This window comes from Scyliorhinus canicula, chromosome 3, assembly GCF_902713615.1.
Source record: "Scyliorhinus canicula chromosome 3, sScyCan1.1, whole genome shotgun sequence".
Taxonomy (NCBI): Eukaryota; Metazoa; Chordata; class Chondrichthyes; order Carcharhiniformes; family Scyliorhinidae; genus Scyliorhinus; species Scyliorhinus canicula.
In genome coordinates, this window is record NC_052148.1 from 75,097,674 (window position 1) to 75,119,471 (window position 21,798).

At 51.9% G+C, this 21,798-nt stretch overlaps 1 protein-coding gene across 1 annotated transcript in view; it reads left to right on the top strand.

Annotated features, from left to right (window-relative positions):
* The first annotated feature begins 19 nt into the window (after positions 1 to 19).
* The window catches only part of msmp1 (microseminoprotein, prostate associated 1), a 29,738-nt gene continuing 7,959 nt past the window's right edge, over positions 20 to 21,798 (top strand). Inside the window, exons 1-2 of the mRNA XM_038793022.1 lie at positions 20 to 470; positions 16,470 to 16,578. Of these exons, the coding sequence (XP_038648950.1) occupies positions 386 to 470; positions 16,470 to 16,578 (194 nt within the window). The 5' untranslated portion in view covers positions 20 to 385. The remainder of the gene's footprint in view (positions 471 to 16,469; positions 16,579 to 21,798) is intronic.

Sequence of the window (21,798 nt, forward strand, 5' to 3'; positions counted from 1 at the left end):
TCTGCAAGAGAGTGTTCGGCAAGCAAGACTTGTGTGCTAGTCACTCCTGTTCTCATAGTTGTTACTGTTGCTTCATTATTGCAGTTTGTAAACTTTGTTAATTTCTTATAGAAAGATTGTTCTTTGACAACGCGATCAACTACCTTTCTTGCGGATTCAACTGACCACAACACCCAAACAAAAGGTACAGCTACATTTCGAAAGAAGTTTTCGGATTCTATTTTAACCTCCTTACCTGAAATAACTTCACAGGCCAGTGGGTGACAATCGATCTTTAAACCACAAGTTACCTGAAGACCCTTGACACCCGAGTCTTTCAACTATAGTAGTGAACCCTCAGAGAGCTGGGATTGCCTCAAACAACCAGAGTATCCGCTAACGATCAATGAAGCAGCGCTGGTTCATATTCTTTGTTCTACTGGGATTGATAATCCCCAAATCCGAGGCAGAATGCTATTGGATAACAAACGGTATGTGGCTAGTCAACTGGAATTTATAGATAGTTTTATTTTTACATGTCTTTCATAAATCTTTTGCTTTTGATTTTATTTGCTATCATCGTAGCAGAGACTAGACGTTAACTTTTAAACTAATTGCTGAATTTAAATGGCACTCTTTTTACAGGTCAGCATGAATATTGTAACCAAGTGAATATATCGATATGTCAGACAAGAACTGAAGTGCATAATTTGAGAATATAGGCTGTCAGAGAAGGACACAATTGAAATGTGGAACTTGTTCAAGGAACAGATACTCCGTGTCCTTGATACGTATGTCCCTGTCAGGCAGGGAAGAGAAGATCGAGTGAGGGAAGCATGGTTGACAAGAGAGGTTGAATGTCTTGTTAAGAGGAAGAATTTACACATATGTGAGAAATATGAGAATGACTAGAGGGAGGGTAGGTCCGATCAAGGACAGTAACGGGAGTTTGTGTATTGAGTCTGAAGAGATAGGAGAGGCCTTGAATGAGTACTTTTCTTCAGTATTTACGAATGAGAGGGGCCATATTGTTGGATAGACGTGTGAAACAGACTGGTAAGCTCGAGGAGATACTTGTCAGGAAGGAAGATGTGTTGGGTATTTTGAAAAACTTGAGGATAGACAAGTCGCCGGGGCCTGGCGGGATACATCCAAGGATCTTATGGGAAGCAAGAGATGAAATTGCAGAGCCGTTGGCAATGATCTTTTCGTCCTCACTGTCAACAGGGGTGGTACCAGGGGATTGGAGAGTGGCGAATGTCGTGCCCCTGTTCTAAAAAGGGAATAGGGATAACCCTGGGAATTTAGCCTTTAGAAGGTCAGCTAGTCTTACTTCGGTGGTAGGCAAAGAAATGGAAAGGGTACTGAGGGATAGGATTTCTAAGCCTCTGGAAAGACACGGCTTGATTAGGGATAGTCAGCACGGATTTGTGAGGGGTAGGTCTTGCCTCACAAGTCTTGTTGAATTATTTGAGGAGGTGACCAAGCACATGGATGAAGGTAAAGCAGTGTACATGGATTTTAGTAAGGCATTTGATAAGGTTCCCCATGGTAGGCTTATGCAGAAAATAAGGAGGCATGGGATAGTGGGAAATTTGGTCATTTGGATAATGAACTGGCTAACCGATAGAAGTCAGAGAGTGGAGGTGGATTGCAAATATTCAGCCTGGAGCCCATTTACCAGTGGCGTACCGCAGGGATCAGTTCTGGGTCCTCTGCTGTTTGGGATTTTCATTAATGACTTGGATGAGGGAGTTGAAGGGTGGGTCAGTAGATTTGCAGACGATAGGAAGATTGGTGGAGTTGTGGATAGTTGTCGGCTGCAAAGAGACATAGATAGGATTGATGCATCATCAATTGGACTCGAGTTGTGAAGTAGTTCGAAACAACAGGCTTTAATACACTAGATGTGTGCCTGGCAGTAGACATACAGAGAAAGGTCGACTGCCAGCCGGTACGAGTTATTATACCCCGCCTCATAGGCGGAGCTACCAAACTCTCAGCCAATCAGCGGGTAGTCACGTGACTAGCCTCAGCCAATTGGCAGAGAGGCACATGACTTGCCTGAACCAATGGGCAGTGAGTCTTCTGCACCAATGGCAGCATGGTTCTAAAGGTACCGTAATCTCCCTAGTCATACTACCACATTCACCCCTTGTGGAGAAAGAAGCGGGGGGGGGGGGGGGAGATGCGGGAGAGAGAGGGGGGGGGTGCGTGTGCCCCGTAAGACTGGTAGTATGACTAGAGATAATTCAAGTTGTACCGAAGTATCTTATGGCTGCCCACTGGCCCGCGACGAACGTGCAAAACAATATCACCGCACACAGTGTATAATCGAACAACAATTTAAAACAATGAAAAAAAAATATGCAAAAAAAAACATGTGCACGAACACAAGGAGTCCATAAAGTCCATCAGAACATCAAATTGACTCGATCAGCCGGGTGGGTGCCTTCGATGTCCTGCTGGACCTGCGCAGCGGTGCCGGTGACGTTGGAGCGGTGGTCGTCCAGGACTCGGGGAGCGGCGGGCGTGGTCCTGTGTCCGTACCCCTGGGCGGTGCTAGTGGTGGCCGGGCCGGGGGAGGGGGTTCCTGTGCGCTGGGTCTCGGGGGGGCTGGGGGCGGTTGGGACTGGAGGGCGAGTGTTGGTGCTCGGGGTTGCGGCCGCACTCCGGCGGGTGCCAGGTCCCGAAGGGAGACCGTGTCCTGTCGTCCGTCGGGATACTCCACGTACGCATACTGCGGGTTCGCGTGGAGTAACTGGATTCGTTCAGCCAACGGGTCGGACTTGTGCACCCGCACGTGCTTCCGGAGCAGGATGGGCCCGGGGGTGGCCAGCCAGGTCGGGAGCGAGGATCCTGAGGACGACTTCCTGGGGAAAACAAGAAGATGTTCGTGAGGTGTTTGATTCATGGCAGTACAGAGGAGAGACCGAATAGAGTGGAGGGCATCTGGGAGAACCTCTTGCCAGTGGGAGACCGGGAGACACCTGGACCGCAGGGCCAGCAGGACGGTCTTCCAGGCCGTACCATTCTCCCTCTTGATGTGACCGTTACCCTGGGGATTATAACTGGTCGTCCTGCTAGAGGTGATGCCCCTGCTGAGCAGGAATTGACGCAGCTCGTCACTCATGAAGGTGGACCCCGGTCGCTGTGGATGTATGCGGGGTAACCGAACAGGGAGAAAATGGAGTGGAGGGCTTTGATGATGGTTGTCGTGGTCATTTCGGGGCAGGGGATGGCAAACGGGAAGCGGGAGTACTCGTCAATCACATTTAAGAAATCTGTGTTGCGGTTGTTGGAGGGGAGGGGACCTTTGAAGTCCATGCTGAGACATTCAAAGGGGCGGGAAGCCTTTACCAAATGCGCCTGCTCGGGGTGGTAAAAGTGCGGCTTGCACTCTGCGCAAATGTGGCAGTACCTGGTCACAGTCCTGACTTCTTCGATGGAGTAGGGCAGGTTGCGGGTCTTAATAAAGTGGAAGAAGCGGGTTACCCCTGGATGGCAGAGGTCCGCGTGGAGGGTTCGGAGGCGGTCCACCTGTGCGTTGGATGTGCCTCCTTTTCCACCGAGGAATGGCGTATTTCGGAAGCATGGAGGGTCCGTGAGAAGAAGGCCACGGGTCTGCCCGCTTGGTTGAGGGTGGCCGCCAGACCTACATCAGACGCGTCGCTCTCGACCTGGAATGGGAGGGACTCGTCGATAGCGCGCATCGTGGCCTTTGCGATATCTGCTTTGATGTGGCTAAAGGCCTGGCGGGCCTCCATTGACAGGGGGAACGTGTTGGACTGGATGAGGGGGCGGGCTTTGTCAGCGTAGTTAGGGACCCACTGGGCATAATAGGAAAAGAAGCCCAGACAGCGTTTGAGGGCTTTGAGGGAGTTGGAGAGGGGAAGTTCCATAAGGGGTCGCATGCGTTCGGGGTCGGGGACTATCATTCCGTTACGCACTACGTAGCCGAGGATGGCTAGACGGTCGGTGCTGAACACGCACTTATCCTTATTGAAGGGCCTGTTCTGTGCTGTACTGTTCTATGTAAGTGAGGTTAAGGAGTTTTGCGGTATGGAGGAATTTGCGGAGGTCGGTGTCGTGGTCCTGCTGGTCATGGACGCAGATGGTGACATTGTCGAGATACGGGAAAGTTGCCCGTAAACCGTATTGGTCAACCATTCGGTCCATCTCCCTTTGGAAGACCGAAACCCCATTTGTGACACCGAATGGAACCCTTAGAAAGTGGTAGAGTCGCCCATCCGCTTCGAACGCAGTGTACTTTCGGTCACTCGTGCGGATGGGGAGCTGGTGATAGGCGGACATAAGGTCCACCGTGGAAAAAACTTTGTACTGCGCTATCCTGTTAACCAAGTAGGAGATACGGGGGAGAGAATACGTGTCCAGCTGCGTAAACCTGTTGATGGTCTGACTGTAATCGATGACCATACGGTTTTTCTCCCCAGTCCGAACCACCAGCACTTGTGCTCGCCAGGGACTGTTGCTAGCCTCTATGACCCCTTCCTTCAGAAGCCTTTGGACCTCAGACCTGATGAAGGTCCGGTCCTGGGCACTGTATCGTCTGCTCCTGGTGGCGACGGGTTTGCAATCCGGGGTGAGGTTCGCAAACAAGGAAGGGGGGTCGACCTTGAGGGACGCGAGGCTGCAGACAGTAAGGGGGGAATAGGGCCGCCGAATTTGAAGGTTAAGCTCTGCAGGTTGCATTGAAAACCCAGCCCTAGGAGTGCCGGTGTGCAGAGGCGGGGAAGGACGAGGAGTTTATCATTTTTAAAAACCCTCCCCTGGACCGTGAGGTCCGCTACGCAGCACCCGGTGATTTGGACTGAGTGCCAACCGGAGGCCAGAGCAATTTTGTGTTTTACTGGGTGAACGGGGAGCGCGCAGCGTCTTACCGTGTCGTGGTGGACAAAACTCTCTGTGCTCCCGGAGTCCAGTAGGCAGCTCGTCTCATGACCGTTGAGGAGGATCTGTGTGGTCGCCGTGGAAAGCGTGCGGGGCTGTGATTGATCCAGCGTCACTGCGGCGAGTCGTGGCAGGAACTCGGAGTCGTCATCCCTCATGGGGTATTCACTTGCAGGGTCCTCCAGGCCGATCCAAGATGGCGGCGTCCGTGGTAGGGGGTGAACAAAATGGTGGCGCCCGGGGCTCGCACGTGGAGTCGGGGGCCCAAAATGGCGGCGCCCGGGGATCGCACATGGCGTCGGGGCCCCAAAATGGTGGCGCCCGTGGGTCACTCGTGGCGGTGGGGATGGAGGCAGCGAGGTCCGCAGGCCGCACGGGGCCCTAGAGGCGCGCGGGGGGGGGACCCTGCGCGGTCACTGTTCGGAACGGCACCGACCGATTTTGACTGGCAGACAGCTGCCTAGTGGCCCTCCTTGCCTCAGCTTTTACAAGTTGCGGTGCGGGCCGGGCAGCGCGGGCGGGGGTGCTTGGCCTGACCGCAAAAGTAGCACCAGGGGCCCGTGGGCTTATCAGGGCGCCCTGCAGCGCAGGTCTGGGGGGGGTCAGAATCGGCAGGGGTGGGGGGGGGGGGGGGTTGCGTGCCATGCTGCCCAAGGGGCAGCCGCGCGGCCGGGGGCATATGCGCGGGCATTGCGGTCAGTGACCTCCAAGGAGGATGCGAGGGTCCGTGCCTCAACGAGACTTAAAGTGTCCTTTTCCAGAAGCCTCTGGCGTATCTGGGATGATTTCATGCCCGCAACGAAGGCATTCCTGATCAAGAGTTCGGTGTGCCCCGCTGCAGCGACCTGCGGGCAGGCGCAATTTCTCCCCAGGACAATGAGGGCCCGATAGAATTCGCCGAGGGATTCACTGGGGAACTGTTGCCTCGTAGCCAGGAAGTGCCGCGCGTAGACCTGATTCACTGACCTGATGAAATGTCCTTTCAGCAGATCCATAGCGGCATCATAGTCCAGTTCATCCTCAATGAGAGAGTAGACGTCGGTGCCCACGCATGAGTGGAGAATGTGGAGTTTCTGTTCCCTTGTTGGCCGGTTTTCTGTTGTGGCGAGGTAGCTGTTAAAACACGCCAGCCAATGTTTAAACGTTGCTGACGCGTTTGCAGCATCCGGGCTGATGCGGAGGCATTCTGGCTTGATCCGTAGCTCCATTTCAAAATTCAAGTGTATTAAATTGATGCACCATCAATTGGACTCGAGATTGGTGGAGTTGTGGATAGTTGTCGGCTGCAAAGAGACATAGATAGGATTGATGCATCATCAATTGGACTCGAGTTGTGAAGTAGTTCGAAACAACAGGCTTTAATACACTAGATGTATGCCTGGCAGTAGACGTACAGAGAAAGGTCGACTGCCAGCCGGTACGAGTTCTTATACCCCACCTCATAGACGGAGCTACCAACCTCCCAGCCAATCAGCGGATAGTCACATGACTAGCCTCGGCCAATGGCAGAGAGGCACATGACTTGCCTGAGCTAATGGGCAGCGAGTCTTCTGCACCAATGGCAGCATGGTTCTTTTTTATTAAAATAATTTTAATTCAAATTTTCACATTTTCACAAAAAAGAAAACAATAACAGAAAATTCTAAGAACAAAAAAAACAGAACCGCCCCCCCCTGCTGTAAATACAGAAGAGAAACAATAAATTAACGCCCGTCATTGCCAAAAAACAGATATTCAACCCATAACAAAAACAAAGAGACAATCCCCCCCCCCCCCCCCCCGGTTACTGCTGTTGCTGACCTTTTGTTTTTACCGCTCTGCCAGGAGATCTAGGAATCATAGAATCATAGAATTTACAGTGCAGAAGGAGGCCATTCAGCCCATCGAGTCTGCACCGGCTCTTGGAAAGAGCACCCTACCCAAGGTCAACAACTCCACGCTATCCCCATAACCCAGTAACCCCACCCAACCCTAAGGGCAATTTTGGACACTAAGGGCAATTTATCATGGCCAATCCACCTAACCTGCACATCTTTGGACTGTGGGAGGAAACCGGAGCACCCGGAGGAAACCCACGCACACACGGTGAGGATGTGCAGACTCCGCACAGACAGTGGCCCAAGCCGGAATCGAACCTGGGACCCTGGAGCTGTGAAGCAATTGTGCTATCCACAATGCTACCGTGCTGCCATCTCCTGAAAACCCCCAGCACTGATCCCCTTAGGGCAAATTTCACCCTCTCCTATTTAATAAACCCCGCCATATCGTTGATCCAGGCCCAAACGCTTGGGGGCCTCGCATCCTTCCACTGAAGAAGAATCCTCCGCCGGGCTACTAGGGACGCAAAGGCCAGAACACCGGCCTCTTTCGCCTCCTGCACTCCCGGCTCCACTGCAACCCCAAATATTGCGAGTCGCCAGCCTGGATTGACCCTGGATCCTACCACCCTCGATACCGTCCTTGCTACGCCCTTCCAAAATTCCCCCAGCGCTTGGCATGCCCAGAACATGTGGACGTGGTTTGCTGGGCTCCCTGAGCACCTAATAAACCTGTCCTCACTCCCAAAAACCGGCTCATCCTTGTCCCGATCATATGAGCCCTGTGCAGCACCTTAAATTGTATGAGGCTAAGCCTCGCACACGAAGAGGAGGAGTTCACCCCTTCTAGGGAATCCGCCCACGTCCCCTCCTCAATCTCCTCACCCAGCTCCTCCTCCCATTTATCTTTCAGCTCCTCCACCGAGGCCTCGTCTACCTCCTGCATCACCTAGTACACTTCCGAGATCCTCCCCTCTCCAACCCATACCCCCGAGACACCCTGTCCTGGACCCCACGCAGCGACAGCAGGGGTACCCCGCTACCTGCCGCCTGACAAACGCCCTTACTTGCATGTACCTAAAGAGGGAGCCTGAACTTCCCTTCCAGCTCACCCAGGCTCGCAAACTTCCCGTCTATGAACAGGTCCCCCAACCTCCCGACACCTGCCCTGTGCCATCTCAGGGACCCGCCATCAATTCTCTCCGGAACAAACCAGTGGTTCCCCTGTATCGGGGACCCCATTGAGGCCCCCACCTCCCCCCTGTGCCGCCTCCATTGCCCCCAAATCGTGAGGGTAGCTGCCACCACCGGGCTCGTGGTGTACCTCGTCGGAGGGAGCGGCAGCGGCGCCGTTGCAAGCGCTTCCAGGCTCGTATCCACACAGGATGCCATCTCCAGCCTCTTCCATGCCGCCCCCTCCCCGTCCATTACCCACTTACGCACCATCGCTGCGTTGGCAGCCCAATAATACCCACAGAGGTTGGGCAATGCCAGCCCCCCCCCCCCCCCCCCCCCCATCCCTGCCCCGCTCCAAGAACACCCGTCTCACCCTTGGAGTCCCGTGTGCCGACACAAACCCCATAATGCTCCTGTTAACCTGCCTGAAAAAGGCCTTCGGGATAAGGATGGGGAGGCACTGGACCAGAAACAGAAACCTCGGGAGCACCGTCATCTTGACTGACTGTACCCTACCCGCCAGAGACAGCGGCATCATGTCCCACCTCTTAAACTCTTCCTCCATTTGCTCCACCAGCCTTGTGAGGTTTAGCTTATGCAAGGCCCCCCAGCTCCTGGCCACCTGGACCCCCAAGTACCTGAAGCTCCTCTCTGCCCTTTTCAGTGGGAGCCTCCAAACCCCCTCCCCCCCTCCTGGTCCCCCGGGTGTACCACAAACAGCTGGCTTTTCCCAAAGTTAAGCTTATACCCTGAGAAATCCCCAAATTCCCGGAGAATCCCCATCATCACCGGCATTCCCCCCCACCGGGTCCGCCACATACAACAATAGGTCATCCGCATAGAGCGACACTCGGTGCTCCTCCCCTCCCCAGACCAGCCCTCTCCAATCCCCCGACTCCCTCAGCGCCATAGCCAGGAGTTCAATTGCCAGCGCAAAAAGTAGGGGGGACAGGAGACACCCCTGCCTCGTCCCTCGGTATAGTCGAAAATACTCCGACCTCCTCTTCTTCGTGGCCACACTCGCCATCGGGGCCTCATACAACAGCCTCACCCAACTGACAAACCCCTCCCCAAACCCGAACCTTTCCAGCACCTCCCACAAGTACCCCCACTCGACCCTATCAAAGGCCTTCTCCGCATCTAGCGCCACCACTATCTCCGCTTCCCCTTCCACCTCCGGCATCATAATAACGTTCAAGAGCCTCCGTATATTAGTGTTCAGCTGCCTCCCCTTCACAAACCCCGTTTGATCCTCGTGGATAACCTGCGGCACACAATCTTCTATCCTCGTGGCTAAGATCTTTGCCAACAACTTGGTGTCCACATTCAGGAGTGAGATCGGCCTGTATGACCCACACTGCAGGGGATCCTTGTCTCGCTTAAGGATCAAGGAGATCAGCGCCGAGACATCGTCAGGGGCAAAGCCCCCCCTTCCCTTGCCTCGTTAAAGGTCCTAACCAACAAGGGGCCCAGCATGTCTGCATACGCCTTGTAAAATTCAACCGGGAACCCATCCGGCCCCGGTGCCTTCCCCGACTGCATGTTCCCTATCCCTTTAACCAGCTCCTCAAGCTCAACTAGCGCCCCAGACCCTTCACCCGTCCCTCCTCGACCCTTGGGAATCTCAGCCGGTCCACAAATCGCCCATCCCCCCCTTCTCCGCCGGAGATTCGGACCGATATAGTCTCTCATAAAAGTCCCTGAAGACCCCATTAATGTCTACCCCCCTCCGCACCACATTTCCTCCCCGGTCCTTAACTCCACCAATCACACTAGCCGCATCCCGCTTACGGAGCTGGTGTGCCAGCATCCTACTCGCCTTCTCCCCATACTCGTACACCGCACCCTGAGCCTTTCTCCATTGAGCCTCCGCCTTTCTGGTGGTCAACAAGTCGAACTCAGCAATCCCTCCTCCGGGGCCTCCATGTACCTCCTGTCCACCCTCACGATCTCCCCCACCAATCTCTCCCTTTCTCTCTGCTCCCCTCTTTCCCTGTGGGCCCGAATGGAGATCAACTCCCCCCGAACCACCGCCTTCAGCGCCTCCCAGACCAGCCCCACTCGGACCTCCCCGTTATCGTTGGCCTCCAGGTACCTCTCGATGCATCTTCGAACCCACCCCCTCACATCCTCGTCCGTCAGCAGCCCCACCTCCAACCTGACCTGATCCGCCACCTTCAGGTGCGCCTCCTGAAGCATAGCCACGTCCGCCTTCAGCCCCCTCAGGTGCACAGACACGCGGGCCCGTTTGACCGGCCCATTCAGTCCCCTCACACTCCAGGTAATCAGCCGGATCGGAGGGCCACCTGTCCCCCCTCCCCCGTCGACTAGCCATCACCCTTCCGTAGTCCGCCACGTGCTCGCACCCCCTGCTCAGCCCGTTCCCCACAGCGACAGACCCCCATCCTGATCCCCTCTGCACGCTCCAGCTCCTTCTTGGCCATTCCAGCAGCAACCCGGTATCCCCCCACTCTTCCCCCCCCCCCAACCCCCCCCCCCCCCCCCCCCCCCCCCCCCCCCCCCCCCACCCCCCCCCCCCCCCCCCCCAGCTGCGTAACTCCGGTCATTTTACTTCCGTAAGTCAGCCGACTCCTGCTGACCCCGGCTGCTCCCGCCACCCCAATTACCCTCCCCAGTGTCCCCCAACCATTCCCCCAATGCCAACCCCGCCCCCTGCTTCTCCAGCGCGGGAGAGAGGCCCGCGCCCCCCATCCCAAGCCCCGCCTCCCAACCCAAAATGCGGGAAGACAGGCACATGACCCATCAGGGCCGTGAACCCCACCCAAACCCGTAACCAGTGAAATAATAAAAATCCCAACATGATATGATAAAACACCCAAGTAAACAGATAACAGTCCCGAAAAGCAGAAATGAAAAGGCAAGACAGCAAAAAAAAACATCGTCCAATAGAACCAAAAAGAGCGAAAGGATATCAAGGAGGACAAAGCCTCCGGACTGCGTACAACGTTCCCCAGCCCCCAGTCCTCAGTTCAAGTCCAGCTTCTCTGGCTGGACAAAAGTCCAGGCCTCCTCCGGGGAGTCAAAATAAAGTGGGCGGTCTTTATAAGTGACCCACAGGCGTGCAGGCTGTAACAGGCCAAACTTGACCCCCTTCTTGTGGAGCACTGCCTTCGCCCGGTTAAACCCAGCCCTTCTCTTCGCCACCTCCACACTCCAGTCCTGGTAAATCCTGATCTCCGTATTCTCCCACTTACTACTCCTCCCCCTCTTCGTCCAACGAAGCACACACTCACGGTCGACCAAGGATTGAAATCGGACCAGCACCGCCCTGGGTGGCTCGTTCGGCCTGCGCTTCCGCAGCCGCACCCGATGGGCACTCTCCAGCTCCAGGGGTCCCCGGAACGACCCCGCGCCCATCAGCGAGTTCAGCATCAGGACCACGTAGACCCTCAAATCCAAACCTTCCAGCCCCTCCGGGAGGCCCAAAATCCGCAGATTCTTCCGGCGGGAGCGGTTCTCCATCTCCTCCATCCTTGCCAACCATTTCTTGTGAAGCGCCTCGTGCGACTCCACCTTCACCGCCAGGCCAAGGAGTTCGTCCTCGTTCTCCGAAGCCTTTTGCTGCAGCTCCCGAATCTCCGCCGCCTGAGCTGTCTGAGTCGCCCCGAGCCTGTCCAGAGATGCCCTCAACGGCTCCAGGATCTCAGCTTTTAGTTCCTGGAAGGAGCGCAGCAGCAGCTCCTGCTGCTTCCTCGCCCACTGCTGCCTCGCTGCCGGTTCCCCGCCCGCCGCCATCTTGTCCTTTTTGCCTCGCACCTTCTTCTGCTGCAAAATTGATTTTCTGGTCGCTCCACTTCTAGTCCAGCCCATCCACCGGCCGCCAAGCGCCGAGGCTGCGTTCCCACCTGGGTAAAAATCAAATCAGCGCCGTTGCGGGCCCTTAAAAGAGCCCTTGGTGAGATCTTTTCCAGTTGTTTCCTTTGCTGCTAGAATCCAGCTTTCACAAGGGCCCTCAGGTCAGCTTGAGGCCTCTAACACAGCCCTTCCCCTGCCTGCATGCTGAATAGGCTTTTGTCTTTCTGCTGCAGCCCCAGCCAAATCCTACACTGTTTCTGCGGGACTGGAAACCAAGAAACATATCATTCCTGGGTGAAAAAACTCCTCCTACATTCACCTATACTTTTTCATAAAAATTCCACTCCATATTGCTTAAAAAAGAGCTCTTTTCTGTGATCTTAGCAGGAGCTGCCATGTGTGTGACCACTCACTCCATGGTGCACACCGGAAGTCCGGCAGCATGGTTCTAAAAGTACCCTAATCTCCCTAGTCATACTACCACAAGGATGCAGAGCTGGGCTGAGAAGTGGCAAATGGAGTTTAACCCTGACAACTGTGAGGTTGTCCATTTTGGAAGGACAAACATGAATGCGGAATACAGGGTTAACGGTAGGGTTCTTGGCAATGTGGAGGAGCAGAGAGATCTTGGGGTCTATGTCCATAGATGTTTGAAAGTTGCCACTCAAGTGAATAGAGCTGTGAAGAAGGCCTATGGTGTGCTAGCGTTCATTAGTAGAGGGATTGAATTTAAGAGCCGTGAGGTGATGATGCAGCTGTACAAAACCTTGGTAAGGCCACATTTGGAGTACTGTGTGCAGTTCTCATCGCCTCATTTTAGGAAGGATGTGGAAGCTTTGGAAAAGGTGCAAAGGAGATTTACCAGGATGATGCCTGGAATGGATAGTAGGTCTTACGAGGAAAGGTTGAGAGTGCTAGGCCTTTTCTCATTAGAACTGAGAAGGATGAGGGGCGATTTGATAGACATTTATAAGATGATCAGGGGACTAGATAGAGTAAACAGTCAGAGACTTTTTCCCCGGGTGGAACAAACCATTACAAGGGGACATAAATTTAAGGTGAATGGTGGAAGATATAGGGGGATGTCAGAGGTAGGTTCTTTACGCAGAGAGTAGTGGGGGCATGGAATGCACTTCCTGTGGAAGTAGTTGAGTTGGAATCATTAGGGACCTTCAAGTGGCTATTGGATAAATACATGGATTACGATAGCATGATGGGGTGTAGATTAATTTGTTCTTAATCTAGGACATACGTTCGGCACAACATCGTGGGCCGAAGGGCCTGTTCTGTGTTGTATTTTTCTATGTTCTATGTTCCATATCGCTTCTATAGTCCTCTATTCCAGGATTATGGGTAGTTTACTCTGTTCATGACACAAATAATCTCTTTTAAAAGTATACTGATTATAGAATGGTTATAACACAGGAAGCCATTTGGCCTGTCCTGTTCCTATTAGTTCTCTGAATGGGCAATTCTGAGAGTCCCAATCTCCTGTCCTTTCTCTGTAACTGCACAATTCTTTTCTCTTCAGGTTCTTAACCTTTTGAAACACACAATTTAATCTACTTCCACCACACTTTCAATCAGTTTATTCCAAATCCTAACCACTCTGTGTAAAAACATGGGCCGGGATTCTCCGACCCTGCGCCGGGTCAGAGAATCCCCGGGGGGAGGCGCAAATCCCGCCCCGAGTACCCTATTCTCTGGCGTTGTCTTTCAGGGGCCAGCTGGATCCCCAGCAGTCCCGCCAGCATGAATTACTCACCTCACGCACAGCAGGACCTGGCAGGTAAGTGTGCGGGAGCAGTCTTGGGGGGGGGGGGTTCTGACCCCGGGGGTGGCCCACGGTGGCCTGGCCCACGATTGGGGCCTATCGATCTGCGGGTGGGCTGTTTCCGTGGGGGACCTTCTTTCCTCCGCGCCGGGCCCCTGTAGGGCTCCGCCATATTGTCCGAGGGCCGGTGCGGAGAAGGGAACCCCCGGGCATGCGCGGAAATACGCCAGCCGGTCTACACATGCGTGAGATCACACCGGCCGGTCCATGTATGCGTGAACACATGTCGGCACTTTGGCATGGCTGGAGCAGCGCAAACCACTTCGGCATCAACCTAGCCCCCGTGAAATTAGAGAATTCCTCACTTTCGGGGGCTGTTGACACCGGAGTGGTTGCCGCCGGTTTTCCCGCCGGCGTGGAGACATAGCCCCATTTTCAGAGAATCCCGCCCATGTTTCCTCATATCCCTTTTGGATCCTTTGCTATTCACCTTAAATCATTGCCCTCTGGTTCTCAACCCCTCTGCCAATGGGAAACGTTTCTCCATCTACCCCTGTCTACATCCCTCATGACTTTGTACACATCTATCAAATCTCCCCTCAACCTTCTCTTCTTGAAGGTGAACAGCCCCAAATTCACCAATCTATCAACTGAAGTCCCCAGAACAATTCTATCAAATGTTCTGTGTATTCCCTCCAGGCCTTCATATCCTTCCTAACATTTCTGGCCACAATACTCCAGTTGAGGCCATTTCAGTGTTTTATAAAGGTTCATCATGACTTCCCTGCTTTTGTACTGTATACCTCTATTTAAAAGGCCATATGCTTATTCAATTACTTTTTCATCCTGCACTGTCACCTTCAATTATTTGTGCACACAGGTATATGTGTTCCTGCACCCTTTTAGAATTTTCTCCTTTACCTTACTCTCCTCGTTCTTCTTACCAAATCGTACCACTTCACACTGCTGTGCAATTTCATTTGCCACATGTCCACCCACTTGACCAGCCTAATTGTCTTCCTGAAGTTTATCACTATCCTCCTGACAGTTCTCACTACTTCCAAATTTGGTGTCATTTGCAAGTTCAGAATGTTTATCCTGTACACCCAAGTCTACATCATTAATATATATTCAAGAAAAGCAATGGCCCTAATCTAGACTTTTGAGCAATCTATTGTATACCTTCCTTCAGCCTGAAAATCAATTCTTAACCATCAGTCTCAGCCCAATTCGTATCTGTGCTGTTACATTTCCTTTTATTCCATGGGCTTTAACTTTGTTGCAAGACCATTACGTAGCACTTTATCAAATATTTTTTGAATGCCAATATACACCACGTCATTCGCATTTTTAACCCTCTCTGTTACGGGGGCGGCACGTGGCGCAATGGTTAGCTGCCTATGGCGCTGAGGACCTGGATTCGAATCCCGGCCCTGGGTCACTGTCCGTGTGGAGTTTGCACATTCTCCCCGTGTCAGCGTGAGTTTCACCCCTACAACCCAAAGAAATGCAGGTTAGGTGGATTGGTCACATTAAATTGCCCCTTAAATGGAAAAAAATAATTGGGTACTCTAAATTTACCTCATAAAAAAGCTCAATCGTAACTGGCCTTTGACAAATCCCTGTTGGCTTTCTCGAATTAATCCATATGTGTCTTAAGTCATTATTAATTTTGTCCTGAGTATCACTTCTAAAGCTTTCCCACCACTGAAGTTAAACTGACTGACCTATAGTTGCTAGATTTATCCTTATGCCTTGTTTTCACATTGTGGCAATATGCTTATGACAACATATCTATACAACGGTACATTAACTATATTTATATTAAACTATTACAGAATAAACTACCTGGCATTCCGTTCATTTGAATTTTGACTTTTTTACATTTGTTCCCTCTTTGAAGCTCCTCACCTCTGTTTCTCCCTTTAAAACACTTTTTAAAACTTACCTCTTTACCAAGCTTTTGGCCATCTATGCATGTCTGTTGCCTTATGTGGCTAAGTTTAATTTTGTATAAAATGCTACATAATGTTTTATTACTTTAAAGGCACTACATAAATATGTTGGTGTTCATCTTGGCCAAATGTAACCATTTATTTTATTTTTGCTGGGACATTTCTGATGAGGTCAATCATCCCAGCTCCAAGCCATCACTGCAGAAGTTCCTCAGGGTAGTGTCCTCGGCCCAACCATCTTCAGCTGCTTCATCAGCGGCATTCCTTCCATCATAAGTTCAGAAGTGGGGATGCTCGCTGATGACTGCACAATATGCAGCACCATTCGCCCCTCCTCAGATGCTGAAGCAGTCCATGTCCAAATGCAACAAGACCTGGACAATATCCAGGTTTGGGCTAACAAGTGGAAAATTACATTTGTGCCACACAAGTGCCAGACAATGGCCACCTCCAACAAGAGAGAATCTGACCATTGCCCCTTGACATTACCATCGCTGAATTCCCCACATCAGCACCCTGGCAGTTACCATTGATCAGAAACTGAACTGGACTAGCGGTAGCACTATTGCTTCACAGCTCCAGGGTCCCCGGTCGATTCCTGGCTTGGGTCACTGTCTGTGTGGAGTCTGTATGTTTTCCTGTGCCTGTGTGTTTCCTTCCACAAGAACGCACTGCAGGAACTCAGTGAGGTTCCTTAGGCAACACCTTCGAAACCCATGACCATTACCATCTTGAAGGACAAGGACAGCAGATACCTGGGAATCTCACCACCTTGAGGTTACCGTTCCAGTCACTCACCATCCTGACTTGGAAATATATAACTGTTCCTTCACTGTCGCTGGGTCAATTTTCTCGAACTCCCTCCTTAACAGCACTGAGAATGTACCTACACCTCAGGGACTGTAGTGGTTCAAGAAGACAGCTCACCACCAACCTCCCAAGGGCAACCAGGGATGGGCAAATGTCATAAATGATTTTTTTTAAACGTAATTTCTCTGCTGTCCATTTTGTGAAAATACAGTACACATTTCCATTTTCCAGACAAGTGTCAATTTCTTGGCATTCATTATAATGTTGGTGAATCCTGGAAGACCAACGACTGTTTTCACTGCATCTGTATGGAAAAAAACAAAGTTATTTGCTGCGACATGTGAGTGATTTACCAAGCCGGTCAGTCAATGTGGACACAGAACTGTACTGCAAATTAGATGACTCAATGATAAAAGCTACACCAGAAAAATTCAGCTTCCATTCAAGATTACTTCCTAACAGCTAAGAAATCCAATAGGATAGTAATTCCATCACTTATCGGGAGCCATGTAAATTCCCGATGCTGGCTCTATTGATCAGTGCATTTTGTAAAATAGATCTGAAAACATACACAGTTACCCAGATTTTGTGCTGACAATAATGGAATGATGGTGCGGCCCCTTCTTATCTCAGTACCCTCTCCCCCCAAGCCCCCCCCCCCCCCCTCCTTCAGCCCTACATCTCTCAGAGTTCTGCTCACCTCTTAATTACCCCACCAGTGGCAGCTATGCTTTCAGCTCTCAAGCACTGGAATTTCATCCCTAAACTTCTTGCCCATGTTCATTCTCCTCCTATTTAAAGCCTACCTTGTTAACCATCTGCCCTACTATCTCCTCATGTGGGCCAGTGCCAATTTTTGTTTGGAAACTTTCCTGTTGAAACACCTTTGGATGTTTTACTTTGTTAAAGGCACTATACAAGTACAAGTCAAGTTATTGTTGAACCTATCACTAGGCATTGTTATTAAGGAATAAATTGCACAGCAAATTCTAGAGTCTGCATACTTACAGCACTTACAGAGATTGGAACGTTCCTGTCTGGGTTGTCCTGCTCCGTCACAGGCTTTGCTACACTGGTATCTTGCTGAATGACACAGCATTAAAAATACATCTGGTGATGTTGAGATACATAGGCATTAGATATTGAATATACATGCAAAAGTTAGGGATTGTCCTTTTAAGAGTATTTGTAGTGGTATGGTAAATCTTAAATTTCTGCCACGCAACCTCTCTGGTGCTGAATATAGAACGAGTACTTGCCATGCCCCTAGCCAAGCTGGTCCAGTACAGCTACAATAGCATTTACCCGGCAATGTGGATGTAGTAGTCACCACTGATGTATTATACTGTATATATGGGTTTTACGGTAAGGCCCCTGTACTACAGGTACGGGGGTAGATCCCTGCCTGCTGGCTCCGCCCAGTAGGCTGAGTATAAATATGTGTGCTCTCCATACAGCAGCCATTTCGTCAGCTGCTGTAGGAGGCCACACATCTCTGTGTAATAAAGCCTCGATTACATTCTACTCTCGTCTCGTCGTAATTGATAGTGCATCACCAATGTGGAAAATTGTCCACGTATGTCCTGTCCACAGAAAGCAAGAAAACACAAGGTAGCCAATTATCACGAGCTCCATCTACTCTTGATCATTTGCAAGGTGATGGAAGCTATCATCAACAGTGCTATCCAGTGGAACTTACTCAGAAATAACCTGCTCAATGACACTTAGTGCAGGTTCCATCAGGGCCACTCAGCTCCAGAACTCATTACAGCCTTGGTTTAAACACTGAAGAGCTGAACTCAAGAGATGAGACCAAGTGGGCATCAAGGAGCTCCAGCAAAACTGAAGTCAATTGGGATTGGGGAAAAACTCTCACTGGTTGGAGTCACACCTGGCACAAAGGAAGATGGTTGTGATTATTTGTGGTCAGTCATTTCAGTCCAAGGATATCGCTACAAGAGTTCCTCAGTGTACATAGAACATAGAACATAGAACAGTACAGCACAGAACAGGCCCTTCGGCCCTCGATGTTGTGCCGAGCAATGATCACCCTACTCAAACCCACGTATCCACCCTATACCCGTAACCCAACAACCCCCCCCCTTAACCTTACTTTTTAGGACACTACGGGCAATTTAGCATGGCCAATCCACCTAACCCGCACATCTTTGGAGTGTGGGAGGAAACCGGAGCACCCGGAGGAAACCCACGCACACACGGGGAGGACGTGCAGACTCCGCACAGACAGTGACCCAGCCGGGAATCGAACCTGGGACCCTGGAGCTGTGAAGCATTTATGCTAACCACCATGCTACCGTGCTGCCCAAGTATCAGTAGTATCAGTGTAGCATCTTCAGCTGCTTCATAAATGACCTCCCTTGTCAGAAGTGAGGTTGTTCACTTATGATTGCACAATGTTCACCACTATCCACGCTCCTCAGACAATGGATCAGTCCATGCCCGAATGCAGCAAGACCAAACAACATCCAGACTTGGGCAGACAAGCAGCAAATAACATTCGCACCACACAGGTGCCAGGCAATGACCATCTCCAAAAAGAGAGAATCTAAACATCTATGCTTGACATTCAATGTCATTTCCATCACTGAATCAACATTCTGGGGGTTATTATTGACCAGAAACCGAACTGGACCAGCTATATAAATACTGCAGCATCAAGAGCAGATCAGAGGCTGGGAATTCCGCAGAGAGTAACTCTCCTCCTGACTCCCCAAAACTGGTCACCCTACAAGGCACAAGTTGGACTGTGAGAAATATTCTCCACTTGCCTGGATGAATGCAGCTCCACAAACACTCAAGATGGGCGGCACGGTAGCACAGTGGTTAGCACAGATGCTTCCTAGCTCCAGGGTCCCAGGTTCGATTCCCGGCTGGGTCACTGTCTGTGGGGAATCTGCACGTTCTCCCCGTGTGTGCCTGGGTTTCCTCCGAGTGCTCCGGTTTCCCCCACAGTACAAAGATGTGCAGGTTAGGTGGATTAGCCATGCCAAATTACCCTTGGTGTCCAAAAAGGTTGGATGGGGTTACTGGGTTACACAGATAGGGTGGAGTTGTGGGCCTGGGTGGGGTGCTCTTTCCAAGGGCCGGTGCAGACTCAATGAGGCAAATGGCCTCCTTCTGCACTGTAAATTCTATGATTCTAAGCCCGGCACCATTCAGGACAAAGCAGCCTACTTGATTGGCACTCCACCCACCACATTAAACATTCTCTCCCTCCACCACCAACACACAGTGGCAGCAGTGTGGACCACCTACGCAATGCAATGCATCAACTCACCCAGGTTTCTTCAACAGGAGAGACTTCTGGTGATGGTGATGTGCGGAGCGGGCGCACATCAGGTGATTCTCCTCTGAACCAGAACCAAATAGGCACTTCTGGTCGAATATTGCCCATAATTTAAAGACAAAATTACCTCAACAACAAGAAGAGAGCAAGAAGAGTATGCCACCAAACGGGAGCTCAAGGGGCCAAAGAGATGGCAGAAGTGGCGGAAAAAGCCACAAGCAGCAGGCGGGTGAGGCGGCGGACCCATGAGGCGAAGGGGCCCCGGCCGCCCAGGAGAGAAGGAGACCCCAGCATCAGTCGCCCGCCCCCCCCCCCCCCCCCCCCCCCCCCCAACACCTGGAGGTGGATGGAAGAGCTTCCTGATGAAGGAGCTAACTGCCACAAAAGAGGGATCAGGATAGAAATCCAGGTGGCGATCAAGGTGGCAGTGGCAGAGGCGATGGCCACCCTGCAGAAGGCAATCGATGGGCTGGGGAACAATGTAGAGATGCAGGAGAGGATGTAACTCGACCTAGAGAAGGCATCGATGGACCAAAGCAGCAGAATCGTCGCCCTGGAAGCTGAAGTGAAAAGTCTGGTGGGGGCCCAGGCGTACTTAAAGGGAAAAGTTGAGGACCAAGAAAACAGGTCCCGTGACAAAATACTTGGATTGTGGACCTGCCGGAAGGCATTAAGGACAAGGATCCAACGAGCTACGTCACCCAAATTGTCCTAGGCAACCTAGTCGGGAGAGTCAACCTTCCCAAGCCCCAAAAGCTCGACAGAGCACAGAGGTCGCTCAGACTGAAACCCAAAACAGTGGAGCAGCCAAGGGCAATTATTGCAAAGCTGCACTGATACCAGGATCGTGAAAGGATCCTGTGGTAGGCATGTCAGACGAAAGCGAGCACCTGGGAAGGACACAAAATCCGAATTCATCAAAACATTGGGGCAGATCTAGCAAAACGCAGGGCCAAGTTCAACCAGGCGAAGTCGGCCCTGTGCAAGAACAGGGTACAATTTGGTGTGCTGTTTCCAAACAGGCTCTGGGTCACGTGCCAGAAGAACATTACTTTAACACCCTGGAGGAAGTGAATAAATTCGTAAGAACCAACGGCAAGGAAAAGGGATAGGTAAAGCAATGTGAGGGTTGTGCAGAGAAAGACTGTGAGAAGGAAAATCAAAGACTCATTGGACTGTGAGCATGTTTGCGCGGGACTTGGATTCCTCATTCTGATCGTAAAAGGAAGACTGGGTCACAGAAGGAAGCGAGGACAGGGGAAGGCAGGTGAGGGTTTAAACAGGGAAAACAGGCAGTCACTGAGCATAAGGAAGTGGCGAAAACCAGCCCCGCGAGGGGTGTCACCACACTAGCAGAAATAGCTAGCACGGGAAGACGGGCAGCAAGGGGGCCGTAGCGCACCTCCTGGCAGGGAGGGAGCACCTGGTCGGGGGGGGGGGGGGGGGGGGGGAGACAAGGACAGGAAGGGGAAAGAATAGGGGGAGACGGGAAAAGGGTGACACGGGAAGGGGGGGCGGGGGGGAAGAGCGCAAAAGATAAAAACAGGGAAAATGAGTTGGTTTTCCTACAGGCTTCAGCGGGTGAGGAACAGGCTGGGGAAACAAGATGGCGCTGCAAGCAGCCAATTTGAAGGGTCCCTAAACAAAGGGAGACCCTGGAGGGGCACACCCACATGGCGTGCACACAGTTGGCAGCCATGTTGAGTGCCCCCTGGACAAAGGGAAACCCCGGAGCGCAGGGGCACGACCTCATGGTGAGATCAGTGACTGTGGCCATTTTGGATGGCCACCTAACAAAGGGAAACCCCGAAGTGCAGGGACACGTCCACCAGGTGAGTATGGTTGATCCCAGAAACCCCCCCCCCATTAGGATTATCACCTGGAATGTCAGGGGAGTTAACAGTCAGGTGGAAAAATTCAGAGTGTTTGCCCATCTAAGAAGTCTGAAAGTCGACATAATCTTCCTGCAGGAGACACACCTGAGGGAGAAGGACCGACTGCGAGTAAGAAAGGGTGGGACAGATGTGCCATTCCTGCTATGGGATGAGGGCTAGGCAAGTAGCCATAATGAATATCAAAAGGAAGAGATTGACGGCGACGAGGACGCTTATGGACCTAGGGGGATGGTACGGCATGGTCAGCGATGTCCTGGACAGGGCATCGGTAGTCCTGGTAAATGAGTACCTGCCAAACTGGGATGATACAGGATTCATAAAAGAGACCATGGCGAAAATCGCTGACATTGACATGCAC